The sequence below is a fragment of the Argentina silus genome (assembly GCF_951799395.1).
Source record: "Argentina silus genome assembly, chromosome: 2".
NCBI lineage: Eukaryota > Metazoa > Chordata > Actinopteri > Argentiniformes > Argentinidae > Argentina > Argentina silus.
In genome coordinates, this window is record NC_139656.1 from 25,509,121 (window position 1) to 25,521,911 (window position 12,791).

Consider the following 12,791-nt stretch of genomic DNA (forward strand, 5'->3'; position numbering starts at 1 on the left):
AAGATCTGTGTAGATGAAGGAAGAGGAGAGGATGCCACGACACTATTGAGATACTACTAGCCACTAAGAATTGTTAAAGGGACATCCATCCTTTATGTGCAGCCACATTACTTCATTTACATTTACATTTATGGCATTTAGCAGACGCCTTTATCCAAAGCGACTTATAACAAATACATTTGTTGAAGTAAGTGAATCATCTATCCATCAGTCATCATAAGAAAAAGTAATTATGCTCAGACCAGGGGCCATTGGCAGTTACAATGCTAGAAGAAGGAAAAATTACTCTTAGGAGGGTCTCTAGTTAAGATGTATCCATGTCTCATTTCCCTCATTAATTATTAGCAAATTGACATTGAGCCCAATGACACACATTAGGTGAAAGTACAATATACAGATACATAATTACACATATCCATCATCATGTGGGAAAGGATAGAAGTATAGGTGTGCGCTTTACAAGTCGTGCGTATTTTCTGGCACAGCTTGTGACTTCACGTACAGTAGGTTTCGCTTCCAGTAAACCACGGGCGGATGTTGGCCGAGTATAGTACATCCTTATTGACGAAAACGAAACTTAGAATAAAAATCTGTTTCCAGCTAGTTTCACTTCACTTACCCGAAAAGAGAGTTATTGCTTTGCGTCGAGGACATGGCTCAACAACAACCTTTCTTTAGCCCGGTAAGAACTATTTTGGGTGCTCTATTCATGAACCGTTAAACTACCGTTACCTCAATCCATTATTGCACCAACATCCCTGGTGTTATGGTGGTTGGCCTTTATGAGGAATTGTATGTATTGTATATAGAAGAAACGTGGAGAGAGAGGCTTTGGAGTCAGTTTTGTGCTTCGTCATTTATCCGAATTGAACAGCTCCACACATCTTATTCGTTGGTATCAAAGCGTGTCCCTAATATGCACTTATTTTTTCATCTGTAAATTACGCGTTTGACAAGTAGGATTGAAGGGAGGAAAAGGTTTTTGATTATGCATTTTCCTTATGAATAGTTTGATGTCTATTACCAAGTCTCTAGCCTCACCTACAGACAAACATGACTACCAAATGTTATCCAGGAAACACAACCCATATCGGCTTTCTTTTGTAATGGTTGAATGAACCCGTGTTATTTCTGACTCTCTTCAGATACTTCCTTTCAAAGGCTGTATCCAGGGAGGCCTGCATGAGGGGAAGATCATCACTGTGGCCGGCAGGGTCCTGGCAGGGTCTGAGAGGTGCTGTACATACTCTCCTTCATTGTGGACCTGCCACCCCTCCATCATCTTTACAATTTATCAGCCTTACAATTTATAGACAGCTCCTGTGAGCATCAAAGCAAAAGACAGCAGGTTTTGTGAGGGTCATTCCATGACAAATCAACAAGCCATGACATCCACCATCTCAGATTGTCCTGCATCATTACTTTGGGATATTTTTTGACACACAACTTCAATGACTGATGTTTGTACAGGGCAACAGTCAAATGACCAGATTAACCATTAACAAGACACACCCTCTTATTTCTTATCAGACATAGAGTACTGACATTACATACTGGCCATAAAATCTTCCAAAGGAAGGATATGGAGGGTTAATGGGTGACTTTTGACCATTGTTTTAATTATATTCAGATAGAACTTTGGTCCAAATCAGATTTGGTATTTTAATCCCACAAAATGAAAATGGCCAATTTGGGTACAATCAATTATCTTATTTCAGGGATGAAACTATATTTCTACAAAATTATGATACAGGAATACTTGATCTTATCTGTTTCTATGTACAGAAACCATCTGAGATGGTGGGATGAATGACCCATGAGGATACGAGGTTGGAACTACAGTATATTGATGCAGATGACAGCCTAGGACAGTCACACATGTTATTTGGTTTACAGTGCTGTCACTGCAAAATGCCGATCATTGCTCTTTTGTCTATGTTCATAGGTTCCATGTGAATTTCCAATGTGGCTCAAGTGGGAATGCAGACATAGCCCTCCACTTCAACCCCCGATACAAGCACCAAAACGTTGTTGTCTGCAACACCCTGCAGCACGCCACGTGGGGCACAGAGGAGCGTAAAAGTCCAATACCCATGTCCCAGGGTACCGACTTTACACTGATGTTCCTGGTCAACCGTGATTCATATTCGGTCAGGAGACATTGTTTGTGATGCTCTTATAGATTCTAGCTTCACTAGTCAGTATGTATATTAGCAGTCTAGTCTAGTCTAGTGTGTGTGTGTGTGTGTGTGTGTGTGTGTGCTCATCAGAGTGTACAGTAGTACAACCATTCAAACATTTATTCATCCCTTTTCCTCCATGTGAGATTGATTTATTCTCCTAAACCTGTTTGTGTTAGGTGATTGTGAATGGGGCCCACTTCATGGAGTATAAGCATCGGATCTCAGCCACTAGAGTGGACACCATAGAAATCTGTGGAGGTGTGGAGGTCCATTCCATTGGCTTCCAGAATCCTGCAGTGAGTCGAGATAGCTTTGATCTCCAAGCTTGTGGAATTACAGCAATGTCTGTCTGTACTTTAGAGATGTCATATGTTTGTTATGTTTCCTTCAGTCACCACCACCTCAACCAGGATACCCTGGGTTTCAACAACAACCTGTGAGTAGCTCTTTCTGAGGTGATGATTTACACAAGACAAATCCATTAAAGGAGACTTCTCATGTACATTTTGTGACTGTTTTAATTGTAATTATTAACTATTGAAATTATTTTTAAATGAATGATATATACTCTATATAGCCATTGATTCTTGAAGAATATGACTTATAAATGCCTTATGAGAATAGTTCAACTGTCTTACCCAATCAGAACCGAAAGTATAAGCTTGATATGTCCATTTTGTAATAGTAAACAAACACTGTATGGCTTAAAAAAACCAGTTAACACTATCATTTTGATCTGATGGATGGTCAGTCCTTGTATCCATAGCTCTGTCTATGTTATGACTTAACTGTAGCATTGGACATAACCCAGGATAGTCATTTCATTTCCAGGGTTGGCGGAAGCGAAATCAACCCCGTCAAAGCAAATCTCCCAAAATTCCACCACCTCAATGGTGTAACCCCACACAGGTAGATCTAGCATGCTGGGATGAAAACGGATTGGTGTATTCAGTATTATACCTTTTCTTTCTTGTGGTGGTGGGTATTCATATGGTGACAATTTGGTTTGATCCCTAATGTTTTTTCTAGGCTTACCCTCCTGCATATTGTGCTCCAGGATTTCCTCCCATGGCGGTGGGTAGCATTTGACTCAAAGACTCAAATTGTTTGTGTTTCAAAATATGCCTGAATTTGTATTATGCTGTGATCATGATCAGGAATTGGGTTAACATGTGTCCCTGCTGATCTGCTGTATGTCAATTGATGTTAATTGAATACTGGCAAGAAGACAGTAAAGACTGAATGATTTGCTAGTCTTTTGATGTTTAGTGATGTATAGTCTCTCTTTACAGACTCCACCTCCATACAGCCCCCAGGCTTCCTATGTAAGCACCACTTTTTTTTAACCAATAGATTGCAAACTGCACTGTGACAGTAATACATATAGTATCACAATGGTTCTACAGATGGTTAGGTTGGTGTCATTTTATGAATCCTGTGTCAACAGGTTGTGCCCTATAAAAACATCATGCCAGGTGGACTTTACCCAGGCAGAAACATCACCATCACAGGCTTGGTCAACCACAATGCAAATAGGTGTGTAACACTTATCACAATTTGACACCTCATGTATTTGCATGGCAGATTCAAGTGTGTCAAATCTATGAAGTAGCTGCAGTACAGTGAGAAAGTATCTGGAATCCCTGAGAACTAAGACATTGACGGAGCTCTCACAGTATTACATAATGGTTTTAACATATCCACATAGATAAGAGTAACAGACGCTCCAGACTCAACTTTGTACACCTTTTTCAAGTAGACCAGCAAGCACTAAAACACTGAGCTTGTGTCAGTTTAATGGGCCATCCACAGCAATATACATGGATGAGGACCTGCTTTCTAACCATGATATCTCTGGTGTTCTAGGTTTGTAGTAAACCTGCGTTTCAACTCAGGGGTTGCCCTCCACTTCAACCCCAGGTTCAATGAGAATGTGGTTGTGCGTAACAGTCTATTGAAGGAAACGTGGGGTTCAGAGGAGAGGACAGGGGGCATGCCCTTCCACAGAGGCCAACCTTTCATGGTACACTGTTTAACATTATATACAATACGATATGTATTATATCCTGCTATACTACTACTGTACTATGCTTTTATAACAGTGTACGCTTGTTTCGTATCAAAAACAGCACTGAGATGAACTTTGCACTCATTTCAGGATGTTTGTTTCAGATAACCATCGCGTGTGACACCCAGTGCTTCAAGATTTTTTTGAACGGAGCCCAAATGTTCAGCTACAACCACCGCCACTTCCTCCTCCAGCAAATCGACATCCTGGAGGTGGAGGGGGACGTGAGCCTTTCCTCAGTGGTGGTCTGAGTAACCAACTTCCTGTCTCCATGAATATCTCATATTCATCTCTGAAAATAATTTTCTGTAGACTATATATCTGGTTCTACTGATCCATTCTACTGAGACAAATGTCTGTTTTGTGTCTGTGCTCTCTGCTTCAAGGTTCATTTACAACAGCAAATAAACTGCAATACGTTAGAGCTAATATGTTGTCACATTTATTTGAGGTTTTGTTTGTAGCCTGTATGAACTACTAAATTATGTAAATTGAACTTGTGTATATACTTTGTGCATTAATAGTAACAGCAGTATTGAATACAACTGGCTATGTTCTGTGGAAGAATGATTCAAGATTCAAGATTCAAGATTCTTTATTTGTCACGTGCATACAAGTATACAGTGAAATGCAAAAGTGACAGTGCCACAGAGTAGTGCAACAATAAGTTTTAAAATAAAATAAAATACAAATAATAAAAAATAAAAAATAAATAGAATATAAGCAGCAGTATAAACAGCGGTGAAGCAATGTACACAATGGAATGGCTATATACAATGGCAATGACAGGTTGACAGTACAGTTAATTACAGTGAAAGATGAGTCTGCAATGGATAATTATGTGTGTGCGTATGTGCTATGATGTCAGTGAGTGTGTGAGTGTCTTGAGGGGGGCACTGGTGGGGTCATTGTTGATGATCCTGATGGAATGGGGGAAGAAACTCAGTCTTAGCCTCTCTGTTCTTGCTGCATGACAGCGAAGGCGTTTGCCTGACCGCAGCAGCTGAAACAGTCCGTTTTTCGGGTGGTGAGGGTCCTTCATTAACCTGAAGGCGCTGGTCCTACACTGTTACCGTACCAGACGGTGATGTTACCAGCCAGGATGCTCTCCACAGCTCCAGAGTAGAAGGACTGAAGGATCCTCCGGGAGACTTTAAATTTCCTCAACTGCCTGAGGAATGGTTATAAATTGTATGATTTTAGCTTAAAAGGGAAGGCAAATCTATTAACAAAATCCTCAGTTGATATAGAAAACGATAGCTTAACATTTAGGTGTTGTTATCCAAGTACACAACATTATACAGTAGGCACACATTTCAATGTGGCCATTTAGTGCCAAACTCAAATGTAGCGTTTCACCTCAAGGGGGCATAAAGGGACTGATAAAAAAAGGCAACATATAAGCCCTCTTTGTTTTGTATAATTGAAACCCACAGTCTTCAGATTTCCAGTTAATTCAACTAATTAAATATACCCATTGATTTTGAAGAATATATGACTAACAGATTCTGTAATGAGATTACAGCTGTCTTACTATATCATAACCCAAAATCTAAGGAGATATGAGGCTACTCCATTACTTTTGTTATCATACACTTTGTAAAGAAATGATTTATAACTTCAAATCATGTTTAGAAAGGAAATATTGTCATCACGGAATGTCATTCATTGAGCACTAGAGATGGATAATAGAAATATCATACTGTCATGTGAAAATGTCATGGGATATATTTACATTTTGTTGGTGGCCCACTCTTTGATGGTATGGATATCGTACAGTGTGTGTCTCATGCAATCCAAACTATTTTCAATGGTGACCAGAGTGGGACAGACAGGCCCTTCACTCATCTGGGGGCACTGGGATTGTTTTTTTTGCATGGTCCCCTCTTCAAACCAAAGGTCAAACACAGTACAATACAAAGCATAATGACATGCCAACAAATCTGGATGTTATATCCACTACGTCCCTAGACCTGATTTACAATAAGGCTTTTAGCAGTATGGCAATAGATGCAGCATGTCAGACAGAGCAAAAAACATATTACAATGATAATTTTTAATTCTTGTTATTTTAAGCGACAATTTTGACATTGTCCTTAGGTTATTGCAAAATACACAGTGTATATATTACATAACACTAGGATACAGCACTAACCTTCTCATTGGCTACTGAGGGATTTCCTCCCCTTTTCTCACACATACACTTGCACCCCCCCCCCCCCCCCCTCCACACACACCCTCACATACACACACCCACACTCCACAGACACATTCACAAATAGTAGCCAGTACTATTCATACAGTTGGAGGGCTCATCCTCTAGGTGAGTGGTGGGGTGAGATATTTTGTAAAGGGACAGCAATAATTGCACACAACACGGTTACTGTTTAGAGCTGATCTAGAGCTTATAGGAGCCCATTACCACAAAGCATTGATTTTCTTGAATCAAATGTTCTTCTTGCCAGAAAGAGAGAGAGAGAGAGAGAGAGAGAGAGAGAGAGAGAGAGAGAGAGAGAGAGAGAGAGAGAGAGAGAGAGAGAGAGAGAGATATGGGGGGGACACATCTAAAGAAAGAAGAGGTTACATAACAGTGTAGAATACCAGCACATTTCCAGCTATAGTCACCGAAGTATCAGACACGTTGTTCTTGAGTGATATGGAATGGGACATACAAAGGACGCACTCTGTCATTATGCACTTGTTTTCTTGTACTGCAAATAATGTCTACAGTGTCTAAAATCCTAAGGCTGTGTGTGACATCACCAGTTTGTTATCTAAAGCCTGTCATTGATGAAAACACACGGCATTGGTCCAAGCCCCTGTTTTTTTTTTTTTTTTTTTTTTTTATCATACTAGTCGCTGCAAGGATTCGAGCGACGCAGGCGCAGTACACTGCCACTCAAAGCAGCATCAGTGCCTGCTGCTTCATTGAGAAGGAGGATTCAAACTTCCGGTACTGTCATGGCGACATGGTGGTGTGCCTGATAAAAAGAAAGAAAAAATAACCTATCCCCGTCAACAGCGGTATTTGAGGATTAACGGGTTGCAAATTGCAGAGGAATCATTATTTATACGGAGGTTTCAAGTGGCCCATCGCGGCTCCCACCCGGCCGGCCATGGCGGCGCATAAACCCGTGGAATGGGTTCAGGCCGTAATTAGTAGATTCGACGAGCAGGTAAGAATAACATATCGTAATAGAACATTTTGTCTCTGCTTCTTTTTTTTCTTTTTTTTTGTTGTTGTTGTTGCAATAATATAAAGGTCGTGGCCTCGGCGATTGGATCGTTTGTGTAAAGCTGCATTGTCATGACTGGTGGTGTTTAGTGCCGATCCAGAATTTATAGCACCACTAGCTTGCCTTCTCAACACCCCACTCCTGCAGAGCCGCATCACCATCAGTGTCAAGTGACAGTGGGAGCAGCCAAGTGACAGCAACAGAGAAGGCGAATTAAGACATGTGCAAATCTGCCGATAACACGACATTGCATTTTAAAGCCCTGTGGATAATACCACGAGGATGTTCCCCCCAATGTATAAACAAAGGAGTCCACAAGAGCACGCCTCTTGCTGTCAAGAAGGAGGAACTAGCTCGCTAGCTAGCTGGTAGCATTGGCTAACGTACACTGCGCCGAGTTTTGTGGCCAGCAGCTGGCTAGGTTGTCCACCTCGTACCTGTAACGTTAGCTAGCTAGCATGTCAATAGAATTACCACAGGGAAGCTAGCTCCACCTTGACTTTCTACCATTCGAAATCATTGTTTGTTTATTAGCATGTTAGCTGTTACAATAGCTAGCCACATCCTGTGTTATTTTAGCTGCGTCCAGTTTGTTTACAGTGTGTGTGAACTGTGGACTATGCGGACTGACAGAGAGGTCTTATTGGAAAACATGGAAGATGTGTATCGAATGTTTCTGCATGCATTTATTGACCCACTATGTTCCCCTCTCCCTGTTGTCATTGTCAAACACAATCTCTCATGTGTTCATCCTCATCAGGTCATCATGAATTAAACTGACCTGTACACACATAGTCAGTACATTGGCCTACTAATGATATATAAGGCATACGCAGTGATCGCAAGAAGGATGGTTGTACTTTCATGTAAAGCAAAGTGTTTTCATGGTGGGTAACCCTTGCACCAGGAGTGATCACAGTGACGTGATGTGTAGATTCAGTGTGATTGTGTGACCAGGCCATTGCCCTTCAAGTAATAGGAAACAAACACTTGTTTCATTATTATAGGCTAACATCTCCTTTCAGGGTCCGAAATATGACTTGTAGGTTTGCTTGTCAAGCATGCACTGCTAATTTATTTCCACATTGTCAATTGTCATGATGTCTGATTAACATTTTGTTGCTGGTTACAAAAAGACTTGACAGGGGAAAAGAAAAGAACCAGGGAAACAACCCCATTAGAGTGAGCATTTGTTATTGGAAGGCCAACTGGTTGGAAGGGTGTCATTACACTTGAAGATTTAAAAGAGATTAATTTAAAGCTACTTTTTTTTCTTCTTCTTCTGCTAAGCCTATTGCTAGCACATTATAATCACCAAAGAGGATTGGGTATGTTGGCTTTTGGTGGGATTGAACCTGATTTGGTTCGAATCAATCTTAAGCATTGCTGCTGTAGAGCACTGTTTATCACGCCTGGGCTCTGACCGTTCTTTGTGCTACTGTGTTCGTTGTCTTTGTGCTAGGCTGCAGATGTCTCCAGTGTTTCTTCTGGTCTCTTTGGTGAAGTTGTCTTTCGATGAGGAGTGGAGGAAGCTAATACAGCGGTGCCCAGTGTTGCCCATGATGACCTAGAGCTGCGGTGGTGTAGGACTCAGAGGGAAACTGAACCTCTGACCGAAGTGTCGTCCCCACCACTTGCTCTTTGCTTGTCATGCCCAGCTTCAGAGAGTGCCTCTCATGCCCTCTGCCTCTGCTACAACACATCACAGTGCTGTCACAGAGATGCTGTCATGGAGTTAGGCTTGCTAGGCCTTCCACACTTGTTGAATTTTGTAATCTAGCTACCTAAAGATTTGGCCCATGTAACCCACTCTATGTTTAGATAATAGTGTCTTATACATGGGCTTGCATGGACAGTGAACTTGATGTCCAAGTCAAGATAAGGAAATCTTTCTGACCTTTTCATTTAAATGTTGATGTTGGTCTCTAAAGTTGCTTGTAAGCCTTGGCCTGGAAAGAGAAGCTCAGTCAAGTGAAGAAACATTTTGGTCTTTCAGATGGAATTTTGGATGTAAGCTCATAAATATCTCCATGCACAACAGTCCCGACCTCTTATTACGGTTTCTGTGCTCGGTTAAATCGTGTTTTTTGTGTTGGCACTCAGCTAGAACTTCTTAAAAGGCGTTTGTATGTCTCCTGGCATTACGTCGTAGGGGGAAGTGTACTCTTCCTCTCTCCCCTCTTTGTGTGCAGTGCCCTGTTGGCTTTTGCCAAAGCACTCATAAGGAGAGGGATTGGTCCATGACCTTAGAGGAATTTCAGACTGTGCCAGTGAAACAAAGTGCCCCTGTGTCTTGGCCCGGCCTGAATATGGATGTCAACAAGCCACACTGTGTGCGGCTGTGTGTGTGTGTCTGTGTGCCTTTGCTGTGAGGATGCTCAAGTCTCGGGATTCTCATTTCCATCCTCTCTTGCACTGAGCCAGGAGCAGCCCCTCCCTGCTCTGGTGGCCTGTGGTAAGGGTCAGGGGTCAGTGAGCTGGGTCTCTTCTCCTGCTCCCCTGCCTTACCAGAGGCTCCTCTTAGCTTTGCTTGGCACCTTCATGGAGCTGAGTAGTGCATTGGTCTCCAAGGGTTGTGGCGGGAGACGGGCTTCAGCCTTTCATACCTCTCTTGGTTTTCTCTCCTCTCTTGGTTCATTTCTAAGGGGCAGTGTAGGCCTAACCATTAGCCTATACTCAAAACAGTCTGTTTATAACAGAATTTTGTGTATGTGCGGGTCTGCCTGCGTGTGTGTGTGTGTGCATGCGTGCATGCATAGTGCACGTGCAGACTGCCACAGGTGTGCAGCTGTGGCCCAAAAGGGAGAGGCGCATTGCCAAAGGCCTCTTTGTTTCCACATGTGGAGGGGAGCATGGCCCATGGCAGCCCATCCGCCCTCTGTGTGTGCTGTATGCTCAGGGAGGAGCCACTGACCCACCCCTTTCTCAGGCCAAGTAGGCCTCCGTTCCTTCTCTCTCTGTCTCTCCCTGAGGTGGGCGAGGGGGGGGGGTTCTTCTTCTCTCACTTCCTCTGTAGTAGCTCATGCCTCTGGACTGTCCCTCCACCGAATAGGAAGATGTTTCCTTCGGGTTGAAGAATCATGACTCCCGAGCCTCCCCGACCCCGAGAATAGATAACAGAGGAGTGGAATGGCTTTTGCGTGCTGGCGGATTTTAATCGTGTTTGAATGCTGTGATTGGCTGTTAGCAGATGGAACGGAGCCTAGGCGGGGTCAGCCTGGGGCCACAGACCAGCTGATGCTCTGTCATCCGGTCTGGGCTGGAGTCAGAGTCGAAGCAGAGCAGGGCCCGGGCCTGGGCCTGGCTCATACAGACCCAGCTCCCCAGGCAGGAGGACAGAGAGCGAGAGATGAGCCTCCCACGTTTATTTCCTGAGTGGCCGCAGATGTGGTCGGTCACTCTTGTAATGATTACAGGACAGTGTGAGCACGACTCAGTGAGCTTTGCTGCCCAGATATGTTGTCATTTAGTCACAGCAGACCTGGAATAGGCCATCTCCTTGAAAACATATTTATTTGTTGGTAGACATTTTTAAAGAAGACAAGACACATTGCTTTCATTTTGTTGGTCATGGGTGGTAGGCCTAGGCCTATTATTGGACTCAAACCAGTGACCACTAAGTTACCAACTTTAAATAAGCGCATGAGTAACAGTAGTTTTAGTTACAGTGTGGCTAATGTTTCCTGTTTGTTCTTTTTTTTCTTTTCTTCCCCCACAGCTTCCAGTCAAAGTGGGGACACAGAACACTCACACCAAAGTCAGCACAGAGCACAACAAGGAATGTCTGATCAACATCTCCAAGTACAAATTCTCTCTGGTCATCAGTGGCCTCACAAACATACTGAAAAATGTGAACAACATGGTGAGTGTGTGTGTGTGTGTGTGTGTGTGTGTGTGTGAGAGAGAATTTAAGCAAAGTCAGTGTGCATTGGCCAGGTATAGTGAAGGAGATCAACCATGTCTTTGTTCCCTCTCACCAACAGCGAATATTTGGGGAGGCTGCCGAGAAGAACCTCTATCTCTCCCAGCTCATCATCCTGGACACACTGGAGAAGTGTCTCGCTGGGGTGAGGAACCTCTCTCTCTCTCTCTCTCTCACACACGCGCACACACACACACACACACACACTCTCACTCTCTCTCTCTCTTACTAATTCTTCTGTCTCCTTCCAGGTTTGGTTGCCTTTGCTCCTTGCTTGCTCTCCTAACACAGTATTAGTTACAGTTCTCTATCATGAGGTCATAACAATTTGATCATCATTTGGTGTGGAATCCTCACTCAAGATCTCTGTGTGTCATTCCAACATTCGCATTAGTTTTGCGTTGTGATGTCAATGGGAACATTTGCGCGATGACTGGAGTTACACGCTTGAGGATCCTCGAGTTAGGATTCCACCCGCATTGAATAAAGGCATCACACTATAGGATGTGGGTTGTCCGTGGGAGATGCTTGGTCTCCCTGGGGAAAGTGGCCTTTGCTCTGTACATTAAGCATCCGAGGCTTCTTCCCTTCCAAATGAAATGTGTGCTCCAGTCCTGTGTGACGGGTTAGGGTTGTCTCTTGGAGCCTCCGGGAGCTGTGTTCATCCAGTCCCCAGGCTCCTCCCCCTCCTCCTCAGTAAAGATGTGCTCACTGCCCACTCCTAAAGATTGCTTTTCCAGGTGCTTCCTCATCTTGACTTTGCATTCGCAGCCTCCAGTGGGATTGCCCTGAGTTTCTGGCCCCCTTCTCTTTTTTTTTCATTACTGGGAGCTTGCCGATGGAGGACAGCTGTGGGTTCTCGAAGTCTTCCCTGTTCTCGACATTTTAACGCTTTTTGCTAAGAATTCTTTTTTTTTTGCCTAAAAAATGTAGTTACTGATTTAGGCTACATAGGTACTTATCAACGTGTGGCTATCCTCTTTCATTTATGTCACTTAAAAAATCACTATAATGCCATAGTTATTGAAAAATCCCCTCTCAAGAGCCCCCCACTGTTCCTCATGCAGTATGCTGGGGTAATGTCAAGCTCCAGTCGACTAGTCCTGCTGTACACATTCAAACGCAGCAGCTAGAACCATTAGTCTGGATACTGTTTACTAATCTCTGCCCAGACCCGTTCGCTCGCCTAGATTTACAGCATTATTTCAAGGCTGTGAGGGACATCGGAATGCACTATATGTAAACCATGTGAGGTTATGACCATGTGTGATACCTATTAGTCAGGACGGTTGGACAGGTATTCTTCATCTTTGTGTATGAGTGCGAATGTGAGATTTGAGTTTGTTTTATGCCATGTTGGTGTTCATGGTATGTTTCCAGAG

General features: G+C 43.1%; 2 protein-coding genes across 3 annotated transcripts in view; both read left to right on the plus strand.

Moving 5' to 3' along the window:
• Nucleotides 1-540: 540 nt before the first annotated feature.
• Nucleotides 541-4,675, plus strand: LOC310819692 (galectin-9-like). 2 transcript variants are annotated; one of them, XM_083691026.1, is made up of 11 exons: nt 541-682; nt 1,146-1,234; nt 1,946-2,150; nt 2,360-2,479; nt 2,575-2,619; nt 3,015-3,092; nt 3,213-3,257; nt 3,476-3,508; nt 3,631-3,719; nt 4,050-4,206; nt 4,356-4,675. In XM_083691026.1, exons 1-11 carry the CDS (start codon nt 653-655, stop codon nt 4,500-4,502), a joined length of 1,038 nt encoding a protein of 345 aa, XP_083547152.1. In that variant the 5' UTR covers nt 541-652; the 3' UTR covers nt 4,503-4,675. The 2 variants fall into 2 exon arrangements, with proteins under 2 accessions (XP_083547152.1, XP_083547153.1); XM_083691027.1 differs by lacking the exon at nt 3,015-3,092.
• Nucleotides 4,676-7,198: 2,523 nt separating this feature from the next.
• The window catches only part of nf1b (neurofibromin 1b), a 49,117-nt gene continuing 43,524 nt past the window's right edge, over nt 7,199-12,791 (plus strand). Inside the window, 3 exon segments of the mRNA XM_083695704.1 lie at nt 7,199-7,427; nt 11,206-11,349; nt 11,471-11,554. Of these exon segments, the coding sequence (XP_083551830.1) occupies nt 7,368-7,427; nt 11,206-11,349; nt 11,471-11,554 (288 nt within the window). The 5' untranslated portion in view covers nt 7,199-7,367.

What these genes read in the sequence shown, in the direction of transcription:
- LOC310819692 (XM_083691026.1), top strand. Translation starts at nt 653, where the DNA reads ATGGCTCAACAACAACCTTTCTTTAGCCCG. An exon ending in AACAACCTTTCTTTAGCCCG is followed by an intron (nt 683 to 1,145) that starts GTAAGAACTATT and finishes GACTCTCTTCAG; the next exon opens with ATACTTCCTTTCAAAGGCTG. An exon ending in TTGGCTTCCAGAATCCTGCA is followed by an intron (nt 2,480 to 2,574) that starts GTGAGTCGAGAT and finishes TGTTTCCTTCAG; the next exon opens with TCACCACCACCTCAACCAGG.